General features: G+C 40.0%; 1 protein-coding gene across 2 annotated transcripts in view; it reads left to right on the top strand.

The window, feature by feature from the left end:
* SEMA5A (semaphorin 5A) overlaps positions 1-22,143 on the top strand; it is a 470,062-nt gene that overhangs the window by 151,290 nt on the left and 296,629 nt on the right. For both annotated transcript variants that reach the window (XM_004440053.3, XM_087443115.1), the window contains one exon: positions 8,722-8,919. In XM_004440053.3, coding sequence (XP_004440110.1) covers positions 8,799-8,919 — 121 coding nt within the window. In that variant the 5' untranslated portion in view covers positions 8,722-8,798. The remainder of the gene's footprint in view (positions 1-8,721; positions 8,920-22,143) is intronic.

Below are 22,143 nucleotides of genomic sequence, written 5' to 3'. Positions count from 1 at the left end.
ATTTCCAATTGCATAAGCTCACCGGATTTGGCAATCGGGAGGACGTGACCAGTGATGTTGACCAGTGTGGTCACAATAGAAGTGTATATTCTTTTGTCCCCACTACCTTTGTGTGTTTTTGTATGTTGGCATAGACACTGCACCTTCTAGTTGACAAGAGAGAAAGTGGCATTCCAAGTCCTGCTTTTCTTAACTAAAAACAAACGGGAGCTCAGAATAGTAATTTTCACACCATGAGAGTCATTTGTAACTTGATTATTTTATTGTGTCCATATGAATTTCTTGCCTTGAGGAAACATCTCTGATTAAGTCTTTTAGAAATTGTTGTTATAGTTATGTTGTCTTGAAGGACCCATTATTTAAGTTTTCTTTCTTTCTTTTTTAGAAAGGACTCTTGTTGGTTTAGCTAACACAGAAGTAATTGAATGAACTTTCTCTTAGTTTTAAAACCTGCTGACAGATAAAATTAATATTGCCTTTGTGTAAATAATAATTTTATCTAATGGACTTCATTTATTTTTATGGTTCCTCCAGGCGATCTGGAGCTAAACAAGGGGAAAAAGGGAAAGTGTAATAACAATTCCCTTTGAAGAGACATATAAAGTAAGGTCACTGGAGCCGAACCATTATTGAAATGTATAAAATAGTTTAATGTTTGCTTTTCCCCATTTTATACCATGAGGTCATTTTATATAACCATAAAATTCCATCTCATCTCAGTTCAGAGATGATGAAAATCTATGAGTAACAGCCAACTTCTTATTCAGTTACCTGAAGGTGGCTGCCACCGGTGCTTCTGTCCTTAAGGGCGGTCAGTGTTTTCATTAACACATTCCTAAAAATGTTTCACTAATTCCTTTATGTTAAACCTCTTTGGGCTGAAACTTGGCAGTCGAGGTACATGGGTTAAAATAATAGAAAAATGATCCAATTTTTATAAAAATGTACGTAAAAATTGAAGATATAATATGTTTGGTGAATATCCTGATCCCCCTTATAGACTCAACCCAATAACAAAACAACTTTAATTTCACTTTATTTCCCAAAGAATAAAATGTTCAGTTATTGTTTTTGAAAAAGTTTAGACGAATTCTATTTACTTGAACACTGTGCATTAAGTTTATTGTTTTATTGATTCTTCATTTAATTCCATTTCCTGCTCAGTACCTAGAATATCTGATACTACTGCAAGGAAAGAGGATAGGTTTATTCAATATGTTCCTTCCAGCCCTGAATACACTATGGACCTTGATTCTCCTAGATCATTTATTCCTGCTTCTTGGAACACTCTAACTTGAACCCCTTCAGAAGCCAGAGCTTCTATCTTCTTCCTTCATTCAGAGAGAATTCCTTCTTCTTCTATGTTTCCTAAGACTTTGTTCCTACTTCTATTTGATAACTATCAAAAGATAGATTTTTACTTACTTGACTACTCTAAACCGTGAGCTGGAAGTGCCCGGACTGTTTTTGTCCTCTTCATCGTTGCCCTCCTGTGTTGGATGGGCCATCCTTTGCCACAGGTGACATCCTTCAATATGGCTGGCTTCAATATGGATTAATGATATCCTCTAAGACACCACGTTTCTATGCCAATGGGTCATCAGTTATGATTTACTTTGGAGACAAGACTATGTTCCTGATCAGGCCATCTGATCTTGTGGCTGTCAATGTGTGGTTTTACCAGTGTGAGCAGGAAGGCTGAGTGAGTTATGCAAAGAGCCAGTGGGTAGCAGCACCCATTTTGAAGTAGCCTGTCACTACACACTTGACTTTACATTAACCTGTGAGATCCATTTCACCTGAGCCTTGGCTTTCTCAGCTACAAAGTAGAGAGACTAGATGATCCATCTCCCCTTTCACCTCTCAAATTCAGTGTCATTGATTCATTTCCTGTCTCATATATGCCAAGGGGCGAATAAACCACCTCGCAGTGGTGCTTGCTCAGTGGCAAGGGATGGGTGACTTCTAAATGCTGAAGAGAACATTGGTTATGTGATTTCTGATTCATTTGGATTGTCCATTCAGCATGTTGGAACACATAAACTTGGGGCTGTAACTACATGTTCAACCCGTAGCTTGTTTATAAGGAAAAAGAGAAGTCAAAACTTAGAAACACAAAAGGTTATATGACTACACATGCAGCCTTTGATGAGGAAGCAGGCGCTGTCATTGGTACATCGTGGTTCCCAGAAAGGAGCTGCTGCCGTGGACTGGAGTAGGCGGTTGCTGTGTGTGCAGAAGGTGGAGGCCAGCCTGAACCTTGGGTAGTGGAAAGACTCGGGGCAAGTGTGCGGCCTGTGACATCGGCAAACATGCGAAATGAATGTGCAAGGCTTACTCTGAGGACCCTGGCTAGGCCAGAGGGGCAGAAGGGAAGCCTTTGCAGTGGGAGGAGTGGAGGTGGAATTAGCAGGAGATGGTTGGTGGTAGAAGAGCACAGTGTTTTCTTTGGAAAGCAGTGGAGGAATCCTGAGAGTTTTTGACTAGGGCAGGGTTGTTTACCTGGCAGCTTCCAATGATTGTGAAACAGACGCTGTATTTGGCTGTGCCAGGGTGTGTGGGGTTAAGACTGGGTGATTTGCTTGGATAATGGAGTGATTCTTCAGTGGTTCTGCTGCTTTCAGTTTGTGCTGGGACTTTAGTCTCTGGGTGAGCAGTTTAACTGATCCTGTGGAATGGGGCCAAGAGATGGAAAGAGTGAATGCCAATACAGACCGTTCAGAAGAGCTGTCCATCCTCTTCTCCTATAAATCCTGCCCTTTGTGTTTCTGGTGTTACAATAGACTGTAATTTTTCATGATTAAGAGGCATACATACAGCAGACTCCTCAATTTTGGCTTCAGCCCTTTGGTACTGAGGACAGTCCCCCTCTGGGCAGGTGGGGGACATGGCTGCCTAAGTCCTCTCTGAGGACAGCTTACGGGTCAGCTCACTCCCCTGACTTCTTAATTCTCTCTCTGATGGAAGTCCTTAAAGCCATCAGGTAGGGGCCCAGGAGGGTTTCTATGGACTCTGAATTGTGCCAACAGATCTGGCTACTTCCAACTTTGTAGTAGGTCTAAGGCTTGAGAAGAAATACATTAAGCTTATTTTGGATCTGTTTTTATTAATAATTAGTTAGACTTTGTTCCCTAAGCATAACTTCTTGTATAAGTTTTCATTCTTTTTTATCTGACAGCTTTTTTTTAACTAAAAGGAACAGTTATTTTCTGTTCCCCAGAGCCTATTCATTTGCAGTGTGGGTGTGAATGGGAAAAGCTATTTATTGCACAAACACTTATATACAGAGTTTTGCTTATTTAGATCGAGTTTATAGAGAGATCCTCCCACATCAGCAAACCAAAGGAAGGCTTCCGGGATTTTGAAGTAGGTGTGACAAAAATGCCTCTATTTTGTAGCCCAAATTGGCCTGCTGTCATAAATCTTCCTATTGGCAAAATCATTTGTTTCATATTAACTCACCTAATATATTTTTAATTTTCCAGATATGGCAGGATGAAATTAGAACAACATTTATTGAAATTGATCCTTGGAAAATTCCTTCGTCATATATTTCCCCAATGTAGCAAATAGTTATAATTAATATGACTTTCATTTTTATTGAAATTTTGCTGAAATGGCTCAATACAAATTCAGTTGGGTGATTTATATAAGCATATTTTAAAATAATCTTTCAAGGGATGATAGCTTACGTAATTGCTAAAGAGGGAGAGGTATTTTGATAACACAAATCAGAAGTTTTCAATCAGGGGCAATTTGGAAACGTCTGGAGACAATTTTGGTTGGCACAAACAGGGTGGGGGTGCTACCGGCATCTAGTGGGTAGAGGCCTGGGATGCTGCTAAATGCACAGAACAGTTTCCAGAACAAAGAATTATCTGGCTCTAAATGTCAGTGGTGCTCGTATGGAGCACTGAAATCCCTGATAAAAATATGCCCACACCCGCTATACCACTAAGATGCGAGAGCTTCACGATTCAGTGGAAGATGGAATTGCAGACTCCGGGATGTGGGACCTGCTATTTAGAGCTAAGCCTGTTTACAGTCAGACTATTCAAGGAGTTAGCTTTGCCTGGTACGATGCTCAGAAAAGCCCACTCTAAATGAAGACTGTTTACGCCCTTCCCTGGCACCTGACCATGATGACTGTTTATATAGTACCTTTATTTTAGGAAAAAAGGTAACATTTCATAGTCTGAAAATTACAAACTTCTAAGAATCACCTGTTCTCCTTAAATGTGCTTCCCTTAGTTTAACATGTCAAACGTATAATTCCGTCCCATCACCATCAGGCTATGTGTTCCACTTAGCTGTTCTTCCACTTGAAACGGCATCTCCCTCTTCTCTAATCATCACTTTCCAAATCCAGGACAGGAACGTTTTAGGCACTTGTGCTATTTTTCTCTACCTTTCCTTCCGGGGGCGGAGACGTTAGGACTGAGATGAGAGTGCGTGGCTCTTGTAAACATGGGACAGTTCCAGTTGGTGGTTGGTCATAGTTAACAGAAGGGGGTTCTATGTTGGCTTGGGCCTGATACATTGAAAAACGATGTGCATCTGCATATCTTCTTTGGAGAAATGTCTGTTCAGGTCTTTTGCCCATTTTTTAATTGGGTTGTTAGTTTTTTTGTTGTTGAGACGCATCAGTTCTTTGTATATTTTGGAGATTAAGCCCTTATCAGATGTATGGTTTGCAAATATCTTCTCCCAATTGTTAGGTTGTCTTTTCGTCTTGTTGATGGTTTCCTTTGCTGTGCAGGAGCTTTTTAGTTTGATGTAGTCCCATTTGTTTATTTTTTCTATTGTTTCTCTTGCCCGGTCAGACATGGTGCTTGAAAATATGTTGCTAAGACCGATGTTGAAGAGCGTACTGCCTATGTTTTCTTCTAGAATTTTCATAGTTTCAGGTCTTACATTCAAGTCTTTAATCCATTTTGAGTTAGTTTTTGTGTATGGTGTAAGGTAAGGGTCTACTTTCATTTTTTTGCATGTGGGGAGGGAGGAGGGCGGAAGGGATAATTCGGCACATGTGTGTTGTGATGGGTTGTAATTAGTATTTGGGTGGTAAACGTGATGTAATCTATGCAGAAATAGAAGTATAATGATGTACACCTGAAATTTATACAATGTTATAAACCAATGTTACTGCAATAAACAAAAATTAAAAAAAAAAAAAAGAAAAACGATATGCAAGAGAAGAATTTGCTCTTAGTCCCCAGTGGACTTGAGCTCAGTCTCGAAGGTCAGAACAGGGCAGTGCTCCAATCCATCTCCGTGATGGAATGCTGCCCAGTGGGAGACGCTGCTCTGGGTGTCTGTTGGGTACCAGACATGGGTGTCAGTGCTTGGCATCATGCCTGCCACAGAGCTGGCTCTTACTGAGGGCTCACTGTTACTTTCATTATCTTCCCATGTTCTTTTTATCATTGCTGATTGTTTTGACGTGAGGCTGTGATAACCTACCCTCTGCCTTCCCTGAGTGGACTGGTGAGGGTGCTCCAAGTCTCCTTGCTCTGAACAGAACTAAATTACATCTAATTCTAATAATGCTATTCTATATTAAGATATGTCATTTGATGAAATTTCATGTCTTAAGTCTCAGGTCAGAAGGATAAGAAAAGATGGGCTGTGTCATGGGTTTAGCTCTAGACTGGAGTTCTAGAGCAGCCTCCAGTTTTATAGGCCACAACCCCTTTCCAAGAGTGAAATTAATCATCTGTACAGTTTTAAAACCCAGGAAAAAACAACATTTGTGCCTCCGTTGTCTATTGCAATGCACTGTGCCTGGGCAGGGATTATGGACCCATTGGGCGATGGGCCCTGGCTCCCGGCTTTCCTTCCACTCCTTCCTCCACCTTCATGCTCAGGATCTCTCGCTCTTACAGAAGCCATATTCTCACCTTGTCGTGGTTTGCAGCCCCTTCATTTGTTTCTCTGCCCAACTTGAACATGTCTGTCAAAGGGAGCATTGAATCGTAGGACTCAAAATATAGAGACGGTGAAATTTGATATACCCTCAGTGTTATGTTTTCTCCATCTTGAAATCTCATCATATATTCATGTGCACATTCCTTTTTAAAGATGAGGCCTCTTTACTTCCTTTCATAACCACTTCCTTTACTGAGACCCTAATAGTTTGCTACTATTTTTTCTGGATCTTCTTCCATCTGATACCTCCTCTCCCTCTTAAATCTACAATCTCTTCTCCACGCACCACTTCTCAGAAAAGAAGCCACATTTCATGGTCTGTTTTCTCTACCCTAAAATTTTCCTAATTTTGATCTTGTAGTGCTTATCTGATTTCAGTGAATTTTCTATGGTTACTTAGCGTTCAAGGTAGCCATGCGTGTTCTATTTCACCTTTGCTCCACCCATTCTCTTCTTGGTTCCTTGGTATATGGATTCTCTCTCTTGTTCTGCTGAAACTGAAACCCCCAAGTTGGCCATTGACTGTGTGTTGACTAAAGCCAGTGGTCTTGTCTCATCGAAATGCAGTTGAATGTTTAAAATGTGTTATTCCTGTACTCCAACCTGACTTGATCTTCGTGTTGCCATATTCCCTTGATGCTCTCTGTTCCATTCTCTCATCTTTGTGTAGTTACTTTTTTAATTACAGCTTCTAAACAGTTCTTTTTAGCTCTTTTTTTCCTCATATTTTCCCCTGATGAGTCTCAACCACACCCATGATTTTAACCATTCAAAATATTATATGCTGTCTCCGAATTCTTTTTTCCTGAGCATCCAACCTGGATTTTCCACAGTTGGCTGCATATCCTTAAATAGTCTCACAGCATCTTAAACCCAACAAGTATAAAACTAAATGATCATATTCTCCTCTAAACAAAATTCTTCTGTTGATTGTCATATTTACATAAATGGCATTATTATCCTCACAGTACCTTATGTTCTTTATCTTGAGTCCATCTGTGCCTCTTTGCTTTCTGTTCCCTATAATTTAGCAGCTTAGAACAATAACCATTTCATTATATTTCACACTTCCGGTGTTAGGAATTTGGGCAAGGCTCAATGGGGTGATTTCTTTACTTTTGTGATACTTACTGAAGTCAATGGTTTTCAACTTTACTCAGGTATCAGGTGTTGTGGTGGGGATTGCTGGGAAGCTTGGCTTAGTGGGAAATGTCACTAGGAGCACCTAGATATGGTCTCTCTGGCATGGCAGCCTCAGAGGGGTTGGACTTCTGACCTTGTGTCTCAGTGTCCCAGAGAATGTGTTCTAAGAGACAGGAAGTGGAAGCTGCCAGTCTCTTAGAGTCTAGGCTTGGCAACCAGCCTACCACCACTTCTGTTGTATTTGATTGAGCCACGCAGTCACAGAGCCAATCTGGACTGAAGAGAGGGAGCATAGACCCACCTTTCAATGGGAGGAAGCTCAAAGAATCTGTGGCCCTCTTTCATTTGCCATACTTCCCCTAACCCATCACATTGAGCATTTGCTGTGTTTGCCTGAATTTTTAATTCGCATTGACACCATCCAAAGTCACAGCCTCATTTATTCCTCTTCTGAATACTTGTGGTAACTTCAAATTAACTTCTCTACCTCTATGTTCTTCTCTGCCCGATTTCCTATGTACGCTATTGTAAGAACGATTTTATTACTGTCCCTTCTAATTTTAATATAGTATGGTAGCTTTTCGCCTGAAAATAGAGACCTCAGACCTTAGTATAGTTTGCCTTCCAAATCTTAACCCAACGTGCTTTTTAAGCTGCTTCCCACTATCCCCTGTATATCTCCTGGGGTCTGGGTCAAGTACAGTAAACCCCTCCCAAAACGTGTTGCCTGCTCCTTCCTCTTGCCTCTCCAATGCGTCTTTTTGTCCTCTTCCCTTGGCATGGAATGTACTTCCAGAAATCTCCATCTGTTGAAATCCTCTTTATCCTTCAGTATTAAACTCAAATATGAACTCCTCCATGGACATATGCTTGATCTTTCTAAATAAGAGTAGTATTCTCTCTTAATTCCCACAGCCCTCCTGCTGCTTTTTATGGTTTTATAATAGCTTGGATTATAGTTATTTTTATAAGCCTATCTTATTTTAAAGCTTATTAATCTTTTAAATTATTTATAATCTTTAAAGTCTCACAGCTCCCAGCCTACTAATTTCGTTTCACCCAGTAGGTACTCAATATAGATTTTATTTGATTCACACTTGATCTTTAGCCAGAAACTTTGCCCATAGGTCATCTATAAATTTCAAAGGATAAATTCATCAAATATTATGGTTTTTCAGAGTTGGATAGCATAATATTAATCAGGTTATTATTAAAAGACAATGGTTGTGGCCTTATTAAATAGGGGCCTTTGGGCATTAAAAAAGGAAGGGCACGGATTCTTAGGGTTCCACGTACAGATGTGTGTTTGCGTGAGGGAGTGAGAATGATGTTCCAAGGGAAGACCAATCAATGTTCTCCATATTAAACTGTATTCCTTAGGAGTGACTATCAGAATTCAGTAGAGGTTAAACTTGAACATTTCTGCTTGTATAACAAGTGGATTATTTCATAAAATTATTGGGAGAAAGAGAGGTCTGTATTGAGACAGCAACTCACAAATATCTGAAATATCACCTAGAAAAAGGTGTGTTTGTCTAAGCACTCTAAATTCTCTTTTTTTAAAGGTAGCAACAAGGGCTTTACCAAAACACCACTCACCAGAAAACCTGTACTCATGTTTATCTAATTGGTCTCTTTTGTGTGTTTTAGGCACTTTCCCCACATGACGGGAAGACGAGCTTCTGGTTAGAAGACAAGTGCCCGGAATCAAAGGCCTCCTGCCCACCATGAAGGGACCCTGTGTCATTGCATGGCTGTTCTCAAGCCTGGGCTGGTGGAGACTCGCCCAGCCAGAAATAGACGCTTCTCAGTGCCAGAGAGCAGAGCACCCGGTCATTTCCTATAAAGGTAAGGGGTAAGCATGCTCTGATTGCAAAGCCACCATTCAAATGCACATGCTATATTCAGTGATAGAAGATAGCAGTGGCTATTATTCTATTATTCTGTGACTCTTGTTTTAGACGTTATTTAAAATAGGAGCAAAAATACAAAATCCTCCATCACAAGAATTTCATATCCAGAAACTGATCACTATCTCAGGAAAAGTGCAAGACAGGAGTTATCACAGGTAGAAAATCCCATTGTTGAGGCCACCTTTATTTAACAGGGGCCGCAAGCCTCCTAGGCATTGGAACCAGGGGGTAAAAATGTGACTACAGAAATAACAACAAAACAGAGTGAAACAAAAATTCTTCACTTCAGCATTTCCCAACAAAGCCTTATTCTTACCATAAAACTTAAGCCTTTGTCTCTATCTGGCATTATATGGCAGACAGAATTGGTTTAATGTCTCAAGTATCTTCATGGATCTGTACAATTAATTAATTAGTTTCTATGATTAATTAATTAGTATGTTTATCTACTCACTTATTCTTTCATCCATCAAAATTTAATAGGGTTCTTTATACCCTGGCCCTTTAAGTATTCAGGATGAAAAATAAATTGGTCTTCGCCCCTGTCCTCAAGGAATTTACAGTTATATTATTAAGCTAAGTATAATTAATCAGACATTGTATTTTAATAAATCATCCAATAAATAGTTTTATGTTTTGTTATTTTTTAAACTTTATATCATGAAAAACTTCAAATATATACAAAGACAGAAAGAATAGTCTAAGGAGAGCCAGCCCTGATGGCCTAGTGGTTCAAGTTCGACAGGCTCTGCTTTGGCGGCCCAGGTTCAGTTCCTGGGTAAGGAACCATACCACACGTCTGTCAGTAGCTGTGCTGTGGCGGCGGCTCACATAGAAAACTAGAAGGACCTATGACTAGAATATACGACTATGTACTGGGGCTTTGGGGTGGGAAGAAAAAAAAGAGGATGATTGGCAACAGATGTTAGCTCAGGGAGACTCATCCCCCCTACCGCCAAAATAAAAAAACAACAAAAAAACAGAATAGTCTAAAGAACACCCAACCCCCACATTTATTAATTCATGGCCCACCCTTTTGCCTTTAAATCCCCACCCATGCTCCCCCCACATCCACCAAAATATTTTGAAGCAAATTCAGGAAATCATATAATTTTATCTATAAAATCTCAGTTTATGACTATCAAAGAAAGAGAATTCACAATACCATTATCACAACAAACAAAACAGACAAAAAACCCAAACAAAATCGATTCCATACAATCATCAGACATCAGTGAGGGTGTGAGATCCCTGATGGTCTCATGAATGCTTATGCATGTTTTTGTTAACAGTTGGATTGGATCAGGGTCTAGAGTTCATACATTGCAATTGGCTGGTATATCTCTCGAGTCTCTTTTAACCTTTTACTGTTTGTTGTTGTTGTTGTTGCTGCTCCCCTTGCAAATTAATTATTAAAGAAACCTGAGCTCTTTGTCCTATAGTTTCCCAGTCTGGATTTTGCCAAGTGCATCCCATTGGTGTCATTCAAACCTTCTTCTGTCCTGAATATTTCTGTCAATTCATAGTAATCTCGAGAGGCTGCTTAGATTCAGGTTCAAATCTTTTTATTTCTACTGTGTTGTGGATGGTGCTGTGTGCTTCCATCAGGAGGCAGAAGACATCTGGGTGTGAAATTAGCAGTAATCAATGATCACTGCTTAAATCTACTGATTTATTCTTGGGTGCAAAACTGGGATTTCCTGATTTTATTATTCTATCTTCATTTAATGGCAAGAACATTTCTATGTAAAGTAACTTTTCTTCAACTATTTCCTTCATCGAGTATTCTGAGGGTACAGTTCATATAGGAAAGACAGAATAAATGCTTTTTTTTCTTCCCTTTACCAGTTTTTTTAAAAGACAAATTAGGTGGTTCTTTAACATTATTTAAAGGGGACAAATAAGATGTTATGTTTGCTTTTTTTAAAATTTTGATTATTAGAATCATTATTAAGACATGGATTTTAATATATGATATATTCAAGCAATTGCAGCTTATTCTCGCAGATAGTGGAATCATCACATTTCAAGCCTATCGGAGCCTCTTGAGGGTGGTCCTGAGTTCTTTTGACACAACTCAAGTGGCCTTTGATAGCTTGCTTACTCTCTGGGATAGCAAGATGTTCCTGACTCCTCTTATCCATTCCCTTTCGTAGACTTGGGCTCACGGTTAGGTCTTTTTGGGCTCATGATTAGGTGTTTTTAATGGATAGAACTAAGGAAAACATTTTTAAAAAATACACCGTAAATTCCTCTGGATCCTTCCAATTCGTCTCCAGGACTCTAGGGTTTTTCTGAACCTCTTCCATCTTCTATCTTCTTCTCCTGTGCACAGAGTCCTGAGTCTCTGCAGCCAACATAATTATTCCTTTGTCTTTCCCTGCAACACACACTCAATTGTTTCAGAATAACAGTTTCATGCAGCTCTAGTCATTTTTGACTACTGAAAACCCTTTAAGATGATTTTTTTCTCTTCTTTTAGTGCTCAGGGTATAAATTTCATTGGGAAATTAAAGGAAAGTTACTGCTTTGAAATCACTTACAATAATTTCCTTTTGTATGGTTCTGCCACCAACTCAAAACCCAGTTAATTTCATTTGTGTAATTTAGTTTTTGATTTTTAGAGATTTGTAAAATTTACGTTATATTATAGTGTAGTGTTTCAAAGTCAAATTAATGAAACAAGGGGTGTTCAGAGAACCTAGCTTCACTCCCTGTGTTCTTCGCCCTCTTCTCTCTCTCTGCGTTTAGCTGGCCTTTTACTTATATTTTATGCTTTATGCCTCTTTTTTGATATAAACAAGACTGTGCACACACATATACATATATATTCATGCCTTCCTTTATTAGATAAAAAATGGCATATACACAAACTTTTCTCTCTAGCATTTTTTGACATAATGATACGTCCTGGAGTCCGCTCTCTAGTGGTATATTTATATCACTCCTTTTCATAGCCACATAGCTCTCTACTATGTGATGAACCATGGTCTATTCAACAACTGCCTATTGAGAGGAGTTTAGGTTATTTTCTGTTGTTTGTGATCATGGATAGTGTCACAATGAGTAGTGCCTCCTGCAAACATCTTTTAATATTTTTACAGGGGCACCATTAGGAGAGATTCCTAGAATTGGGGTTGCTAGGTCAAAGGGTAAATGCATATGTGGTTTTGCTTGATATTGCTCGATTCCCATTCATGAAGGTTGTACCATTTTGCATTCTCACTGTCTTGGATATGAGTATTTGTTTTTTACTAGCCTTTGTAGCAGACTGCATTGTCAGGCATTGGGATTTGGGCTAATCTCATAGTTCATAAATGGCATCTGAGCATATTTTTAATTTGCATGCTTTAATTTGGAGTGAACATTCAACAAACATTTAATGAGTGCCTAAATATTGAGGAGACAGGCAAAAAACACACTCCCTGTTAAGGGTTTTGAATATTTTTAGGAATATAAATCAAAAGGACCATTGCATTACATTCTGTTAAGGGTCCTAAGGGGTGTCTTTGCTGGATGCTGTGGGAGCCCAGGAGAGGGGCATCTGAACCAGACAGCCTGGGCTGTAGGAGAGTGGTTAAGGAATGTTTCTACGATGAGACAATGCCAATGCTGAGTCTCAAATGATTGTTAGAAGGTGTGTATGAAACTCATGAAGGGAGAGGTGTTCCAGGGAGAAGAAAAGAGAAGTGCATAAGCCCCGATGTGAGGTAGGGGAGCGTAGCCGGTCCTGGCAAGTGTTATGTACAGGAAGTCGTGAAATCTTAGTCTGGTTGTAGAGAGGAGGTAGAGGGAGGTGGGGCTAAAGTGGTTAGTGGGGATTCAAGAATGCATAGCATCAAAAGGCTTCTTCAGAAATTCCCCTCTATCTGGATAGGCTCAGCTTGGACGATGGTAAAATGGTGACAGGGAGAGCCCATTCTGAGGCTGTTGCTGTGGTTAAAGGGAGGAGTGATGAGGAACCAAGCTAGGGGAATGGTAGCAGAAATATAAAGAATTGGGTGGATTCTAGAAATTTGGAGGAGGTATTGTTGATAATTTAGTGGATGTAGGACAGGAGGGAGGGGGAGGCACTGAGTACAATCTCCAATTTCTTGGATCTTGATTCCATGTGGAATAAAGAAGGGAAGCAGATGTGAGGGATGTGATGATTTTAGATTGAGAAAGCTGAGTTCCTGTCTGCCATCAGATGGAATTATCTAGTTGAGAGCAAGGCATCATGGGAACCAAGAAAGGAGGGCTTTTCAAGAGAAAGGTGGCCATCAGAGTTTCCAATGATGCCAAGAATTCAAGGGAAATGTGGGCCAGAAGGTAGAGTGAGAAACTCATCTTGGTTTGCCCAGGGCTTTCCTGGGTTTAACACTGAAAGGCTTCTGTTCTGGGAAAACAGAGACAGATGGTCACCCTCCCTGAAATTCTGTAAGCAATGGTGTATTAGTTTCCCCGTGCTGCTGTAATAAAATACCACAAACTGGGTGACTTAAAACAACAGAAATATCTTCTGTTATGGTTCTAAAAGCTAGAAGTCTAAAATCAAGGTGTCAGCAGGGCCATGTCCTCTCTGAAGGCTCTAGGAAGAATCCTTCTTTGCCTCTTCTTAGCTTCTGGCAATCCTTGGCTTATAGACGCAACACTCCAACCTCTGTCATATGCCCTTATCTCTGTGCATCTGTGTTTTTTGTCTTCTCCTCTTTTTATAAAGACAACAGTCATATTGGATTTAGGGCCCACCCTAACCCAGCATGACCTCATTTTAACTAATTACATCTACGAAGACTCTGTTTCCAAATAAGGTCCCACTCATAGGTGCCTGAGGTTAGGACTTCAACAGGTCTTTTGGGGGGACACAATTCAATGCATAACAAATGGCATTTATCAGAGCAGGTTCAGGGCAGTGCGGGAGGAGGAAACTAGCTGATGATGAGTAGAGGGATAAGTGTGAGATGAAGAAATAGATATAAAAGGACGGAATTATTGTCTCAGCCAGCAGGGACCTGAGGACAGGGGACTGCTTTTAAGAGAGCATTACTTAATCATCCTTAAATGGTGATGGGAAGGAGCCAGGTATAGGAAAAGGCTGAAGAGAGAAGAGAGAGGGAGAGATAATTGATTAGGCAAGGTCTTTGGGGCTGTAGGGGGTAGGGGGCTAGGATACTGGGCACAGGTGGAGGATTAGCATCCAGGAAGCGGATGCCACCTCCTGTGAGCCTGGAGGGAGGGAGGCCAGGGCACCCAGGATGCAGGAAAGTTAGCGGGTGGGCTGGGTGGAAGGGGAGGGAGTTCCTGAGGACCTCCATCTCCTCTGAGAGGGAGTAGGCAGGCCACAGGCCAAGAGTATGGGGGCTTTAGGAAGGAAGTGCTTCTCTGAAGAAGGGCTAAGACTGTTGATCAAAAACATACACAAAAGATTCCCTGTGGATGTGAGGAGCCCAGTCAGTCCCTAAAATGGCTCATGTTACAGCTGAGCAGGTGGCCACTGCTGTGCCACATGAGCACTTCTTTGTGTAAGACACAACTCTACAAGAAAGTTTGAGAAAGCAGGATTAAAGACTGATAAGGGAGAAATAAAGGAAGGACTGGATAATCTTGACTTTTAAAATCTTGATTTCCATGTACATTTAAAATTTCATGATTTAGTATTATACGTGGGAGACATTCTGCACAAGAGGCTACAGATGAAGTAGACCAGATGCTACAGTAATGTTTGAATACAAATAAGCACGTTTTATTGAAGCCTTGATTGATTTACCTGGTTAGGCAGAAGATGCTGGCAGGATCTTTTTTCCCAGCCTCAGTAAAATATTTGCCACTGCGGGCTCCTCCTGTCTGGCAGAGTTCATTGCTCAACACGCTTTAGCAGCTTGCTGTGTTTGCAAGGTTACTCCCTTGACTGCATGTTCTGGAATATTTATCCCTGATTGTGCAGTGGCTGCTAAAACACTCTGACCCATTACAGACACGCCGTTCATGCTTATGTCCTTGTCATTTGCTTAAATGTCTATTCCAATAAAGAGGGAGAAAACTAGTGACCCTTCAAGACAGCATGTTTCTCAGCATGCTTACTGAGTCTCATAACCATCTCTGAAACGAGTTTTAAATGTTTAATGTCCACTTAAGGCAATAGTGCCATATTCTGCTTTTGTTTGTTTATTGATTAAAGTTTACCCAGTATGCTTGCTATTTAGAGAGTGTGCTCCAATTATAGGAATTGGTTTATGGGGAGCAATTTCACATTATGCAGAGAGGAAGACCATCAGCGGGGTGAGTCATGCCATACTCAGGCTTTCTTTGCCTTGTAGGCTTAAAATCATGAGTAATTTGGAGGTCTTGCTTCAGTGTCTTAGCTGGCAGCACTTAGTATTAATGCCTAAGATTACTCCTCTCTGCAAAATCAGGTGGGGCGCTATTAATTTCACTCTCAAGTCTCTGAGATCTTTATCTCTGACTCCTTGTTGTTCCCGTGGAGTGTCTTTCTACTTATGGGTTCATTAATTGGTTTGAGAATTGTTTTGGGACTTAGGGAAGAGCTGTATGGATGCTTAATAGAGGATTAGCAACATTTGGCCCCAGCTCTTGGGAAGGGCATCTGAGGGAATTGAAATGGGTATCTCAGCTTGGGCCATCACTGGAACTGGACTGGGGAGGGGCATCTGGCCCTTGAGTTTAAACAGCTCCCTTTATCTCCACATGGTCTTAGGTGATTAAAAGAACCATGACTGAAAGGGTCCAACATAGGATTTTAAGCTTGGGTTCTATTCCCATACCGCCGTATGAATGATTGTTTTTCATTGATCCTATATTTTTCTTTTGAATCAAATAATTATATTCCATTGTATTCATGTGTGTGTTAAAAGCATTGATTTGTTCAATGTTGAGAATAAAAATATACAGCATGTTTTGTAACTCTCCATTGGCTCTTCTTCACATTAACTTATGGGAGCCCCGGCCTCTCCTCACCTCTGAGAGGCTGTCTTTCTATCAGTCTGTAAGGTGGCCATGCACACATTTCCTATTGTCCTGTTAGCTGCCAATCCTGCCCATTGTTCTGCCTCTTACCACTCTTCCCTTGACTTCCTCATGGTCCCTGGGACCACTGGCATTTTTGGCCCACCACCTGCTCCTCTTGGGGCTGGAGAAGGCATAACCTGGGCAGCCTCAGTTACTCTCCAAGGCACAGTGAACTATAATCTTTTAGAAGACACGGATGGGGGCACCAGAAAGGAGCCAAGAGAGTCATTGCTGTGCCATAGCTCCATGCCCATTCCACAGTTTCATACGTGTCCCAGGGCTCCATACATGTCCCATGGTGCACCATTTTCTCTCCATTTTGGCTGTCAGGTGTCTAACGCCTAAGACAGTCATGTGGTGTCATGGCCCTGGCTGGATTTCTCCTCTTCCCTAGGATCTAGGACCCTCATTACCACGGGAGGGGCTGCAGTAGATGATTTCTAGAGTCCTTGTAAGATTTTAGAGTCTTTGAGTACATAAACCTTGATTAAAATTGCTTCTAGTATTTCTCCCTGTTTATCTAGTCTCAGATCTGTCATTTGACCATTATAAATCATAAGTGTGTGTCATTGCATGACAATAGCCTACTTTCTCCAAAGAAGAATTAGGCAAATTTATTTTGTTTAGAAATAGATTGCGTGAACTTCATTGTAATATTTAGTGTTAATATTTTCATACAAATCACTTAAAGTATAGCAAGATACTGCAAACTGTTGAAAACTGTGCTGAACTCAATGTTTTTCTTTGTAAAAACTAAAATTTACATAAACCAAGTATGATTCTCTTTGGTTTCACAATAGGATATAAATTATCCTCTTGTGAGTTTACTTGGGGAGGAAAAGTGTCGTTATGAATCCTTAGAAAGTTCTTTGTTCTATCAATAATTTGACTTTTGTTATCATGCATATGACTGAATGTTTCAGATAATGTAGTATCAAAATCACAGGGGCGAAAATTCGAACCTGTTTGCAAGTGAAGCATCTAAGGTACAAGCACACTGCTTGTTTTTTTACATTAAAAACTGCATTTGGGAATAACATTTTTGATTTTAAAGTCTGTTGCTAGTTTTCTGTCTGAAAAAATGGAATATTAAAAAATACAATTTTTCAACTCTACAATGTAGGTATATAGTGATAATTCATGAGTGCTTAGAGATGTCAGCAGAAAATGCAGTGTAAAACCACTATGCATTATTCATTGAGAGAATTGGTTCCAATACCTACATTGTAGTTTTATGTTTTTGTTGAGCTTGGACTGACGGGCGCTACAAGGGTTGCTGTTGTATGGTTTTTTATAAACAATGATTAAGTTCTGAGGAAAATGATTTATTGAGTTTTCAGAATTATCGGTAACTTTTGTATTACTTTTGTATTATAGGGCCCCTAATAAAATAATTTTTAAGATTGAATATCAATATTTTATCTTAAGACAAAATTTCATTTTTTTGATTAATTTGTCTCAGTGTGGAAATAGTTTTTATTATTTTAACACTGCAAATGGAATACTTTATAAGTGCAGTAGTTCCATGTAATTGCATTAAAACTGGGAATAAGATTTTGTAAAGTTATTGTCAGGATGCTGATTTAAAACATTCATTTCATTTGGCCTCAAATGGTATGTTATTGCATTTTATTTATCTTTAAGCATATAATAGTCTTTCTAAGCATTAAATGGGCAATTCATCCATTTCTCACAGTGAAGGTAGATAAAAATCTTATCATCCTTATTTTATGTGTGAAGAGTTGGCGATTAAATGTAGGGTGAATAAAGCTTTAATTAGGCAGTATTTTTCTTGGATTTATGACCTCTTGCTTTCTTCTAATATCAAGGCAAGGTAAGCAAGTGTGGTTACATCTGAGAGACAGAGCATGATGCCAACTCCAGCACACAGCAGTGCTCAAATTTTTCTGTTACCAATATGACAAAAAAAAGACTTCACTGAGATTTTTAAATCTTAGTTTGTCTACTAATTTAATCAGCACCTTAACTTTTTATTTTCCTGAAGCTTTTGTGGTATTGAGTGAAGAAGGGCCAGAGGTGGACTCTGGCTTCGAGAGGAGTTCTTCTTCAACTTCTCTTTTGCTTTCCCAATTCCCTCATGTGATTCTTGAGACAAAATTTCACTTTTTTTTTGATTGATTTGTCTTAGTGGGGAAATAGTTTTTATTATTTTAAGACTACAAACAGAATACTTTACAAGTGGAGTAGTTCATTGTGATGACATTAAAACTGGGAATAAGATTTTGTAAAGAGCGCAGTCACATGCATTGCAGGAGGCAGGAAGCATTCTTATTAATAATCGAGAGCATGGTGACTTTGTGTGCTAACCCACCAAAATGAATAGATTCCTCCAGTCCCTGATCTGACAAAGTTGTGGTAGCGCTATTTGACCATTCCCACCTTGAAAGCACCTTTGGGCCGTGCATGAGATAGACTACAAACCCTATTAAATGAAATCAATGAGGCGAGACCCTGAGCCGGGAACGGCTGCCAGAGTGCTCCCGGGAGCTCTCAGAAGCTGATTCATGATTGTCATTCTCATTTGTAGTTTTGATTTTTGTGCCACTCGATTCCTCGGCTTCAGCACACAGAGTGTCTTAGCTTCTGCTTGTTGGAAGATAAAAGCAGACATCTAGTTCATTAATAATTCAATCAATAGGGAGTGCGTATTATGTGCCAGAAGTGGTTTCCATCACTGGGCTTACCCCGATAAGCAAAACAGGTAGAAATCTAGGCCCACACTGAGTTTACAGTCCATTAGGGGAGACAGACAATAATAAAATAATATGATAGAGAGTGGGTCACATAGTGATAAGGGCTGAGGGAAAATATAAAGCAGGGGATGGGTTAAGTGGGGGAGGGGTCCTGCGATTTTCTTCAGGTCACCAGGTGCGCCCCACACGTACCTGTGGCCTTTCAGCCCCAAACTTGCCCCTTTTCATTCTGCTCTGTGCTACTGGTCAGGGAGTCAGAACAATTTCTCAGGCTCCTGTACCAGCTGGGTTCCTATTAGGACATGTGAATTGGAGGAACCAGCAGTTGCTGAGGAGGCTGGAGGAATAGAGACCACGGTCGTGCCCCCAACAGCGAGGCTGAGGAGTGAGGTGATTCTCACTCCCCAGCCCGGGAGCAGGCGGTGCTTTTTGGCAATTCCCACGTGAGTCACAGCTGCTGGAGAAGAGCACAGTGCAGGCACAGGCTTATGGGCTCCAGCCCAGCCTGTTAGCAGCTGCTCCTTTCTGTATCTCATGTGTTCTTCCTTTTGACTCTCCTAAGCCCCAACCTTCCTTCTGTTGCTTTGCAGCTCTTACGGTTACCTTTACAACCAATTCCCTATGTCAGATTTTCTCTATTTGCGCTGCCTAGGATAGTCTCTGTCTCCTGATTAGATTGTAACTCATACAGAATGACCCAGAGAGTTAAGACTTAAAGGAGGTAAGGGGGCAAGCTATGTAGATAACTAAGGAAAGACTGTTCCAGGCAGAGGGAAGAGCAAGGGCAAAGGCCCTTAGGAAGGAGCATACTTAGCAGGTTTGAGTAGCAGCAGGGAGGCCAGGAAGACCAGAATGGAGTGAACCTCAGGGGAGAATAATAGAGATGAGATCAGAAGGATGATAGGATCCAGGTCCTGGAGGGCCTTTAAGAATTTTGGCTTTTATTTTGAGTGAGCTGGGAAGCCACTGGAAGATGTTGAGTAGAGGAATGGTGTGATATAGCATGACTCAAAAGGATCACCCTGGCTGCTGTGCTGAGGATGGACTGAATTGTGGGTGGGTGGGATGTGGGACAGGGAGACCAGTTTGGGGGCTGATAGGTAGTCTAGGCTGGAGATGGTAGTGGCTTGGATGAGGGTGTTAGGACACAGGGAGCAGTGGTCATATTCTGGATATAGCTTATTTTGGAAGTCAAGTCCAGAGCATGTCCTTTCATATTATATATGTGCTGTGAGAGAAAGAGAAAGGCAAGAATGACTCTAAGCCTTTTGATTTGAGAAATTGGAAGAATGGAGGTGCTATGTACTGAGATGAGGAAGACTGTAGGGGAGTCATATTCAGGAGGGGTGTCAGAGCTCAATTTTGGACATGTTAAATGTGAGATGTTTCCTTGGCATCCAAGTGGAAAAGTCAAGTAGTCAGTTGCATATACAAGTCTGGATTTGGGAGTTATTAGCATATCAATATCATCTAAAGCCATAAGCTGGATGAGCTCTAGGGGAGAGTATAGATGAAAAAGAGAAGAGATCCAATGAGTGAGCCCTGGAGCAATTGAGTACATTCGGAGAGATGAGACAGCAAATAAGATGGAGAAGGGACAATCAGATGTTCTGGAAGCCAAATGAAGGAAATGTTCCTTTCACAGTGGCCTGTAGGCTAAACACTAGAGAGTTGGCTCTGAACACCAGAAAGCAGGAGGCTAATATTAATTTATTAGCAGGAGAGGAACACTAAGGTGCTGAAGAGCCCCAGAGTCTCTAAGCTGAGAGTGGGGTCCACCTAAGCAATGGAACCATCTGGCAGATGACTATCAGTTCATTGGCAGATGACTATCTAGTGATCTATAGTACGGTTTTATTAAAAGAAACTGTATTATATGAGGTTACTGTATATAAAAGGAGAAATCTGAGAAGTTGGTCTGGTCCCCTTGAAGTCATTATCAGCCAGCTGTTGAGGACCGGAAAGAGCAATATGGTCAGGAGACCAGATGTTGAGTTTGTGTCCTGTGACTTAGTAATTGTGTGAACTTGGACAAGTTGCTTGTTAATTCTCTGCCTCCATTAACACTTAAAAAAATGGGGGTGATAATGCTACCTCTGTTGGATTGTTGAGTAGGGGAAAAGAGAGTGTGTGTGTATGTGAAAATACAAAGACCTACGATGCCAGGTGTCATTATATCCAACATTAAAAATAGGTGGCTTTGAGCTTAAATGTAATCATATAACACTCCTAACAATTAGCAATTTTTGAAAACTCTATGAAACACAGTAATTTGAAGAACTAGCAGAGATAAAGTGAGCAAGAAATCTGAATATTTAGTCTTCGTGATTTCTGTCTGAGTTTTAATGTTAACACTGTATAATGCAAAGGTATGTGGAGAATTTCTCATTTAGGAGTTAAAGAGAAAATTTTAAATCATTGTATGAATGGTTCAAACCAGATTTAAACATTTTCTGAACTAAAAAAAAATGGACTAGAATATTATAAAGCACTATTCATTCAAATTAAGAATTCATTTGAATGCTTTTATTTCTTAATTCCAAAGGGTCAGCCCTACTTAAAAAAAAAAGTATATCTACAAAAATAAAGCTCCAGCATGGAAATCATAAATCCTCCATTTCATGGTGGGGAAACAAAATCTTAGATGATAAGTCCATGGATCAAGGTATAATTCCAAAACCCAAAATACTTACTTTTAGGAGTATAAATGCAAACCAAAGCAAAATATGTGAATGTGTGAATTCTTCTTTCATGATAGAGTTTTTAACCATAAATCTAATACTAATTTTGGAAATTGTGTACAGATTGTCAGAGAGCTTCTGTCATATACGTCTCTTGTTTGACCAAGATTTGGTAAAGAGGTGATTTTTAATTTTAAGTTGAAAAATGATATAGGGGACTTTAATGTCCAGCCATGATGGGAAAAAAAGGGATTTGATTTACCTCCTTGATTTAAACAAGATAACAAGACAAAAATTAGAAACTACAGTTTTCAGACAATGGACAACAGGCAGAGGTCAGAGTAGAGGACTTAGAGGATGGAATTACTTAGAGGATGGCAATAAACAAGATGAGTCCTATGATTACCTCAGCTCACTGGAAGTAGTTTTTAGGACATAGCACAGTGATGGGAATCCAAACATAGACCAACAGTAAATCAATTCTCAGTACATTTAAAAAGATTGAAATCATGCCTGTGTGATCAACAAGCACACCAGAATCAAACTAAAAATCAATAACAGAATGATATATGGAAAATTATGTTGGACTTAAGCAATATAATTCTCAATGACTCCAGATGTCAAAGCACAAATCAAAAGGGAAATTCTAAAATATTTTCATCTCAATGGCAATAAAAGCAGAACTTTATCCAAATTTATGGTATGTAGCTAATGCAGAGCTTGGGGGAAATTTATAGCATTATTGCTTATATTAGG

Source organism: Ceratotherium simum, chromosome 18 (assembly GCF_057802395.1).
Source record: "Ceratotherium simum simum isolate JZ-2026a chromosome 18, ASM5780239v1, whole genome shotgun sequence".
Classification (NCBI taxonomy): Eukaryota; Metazoa; Chordata; class Mammalia; order Perissodactyla; family Rhinocerotidae; genus Ceratotherium; species Ceratotherium simum.
This window is presented reverse-complemented; position numbering and strand designations above follow the sequence as displayed.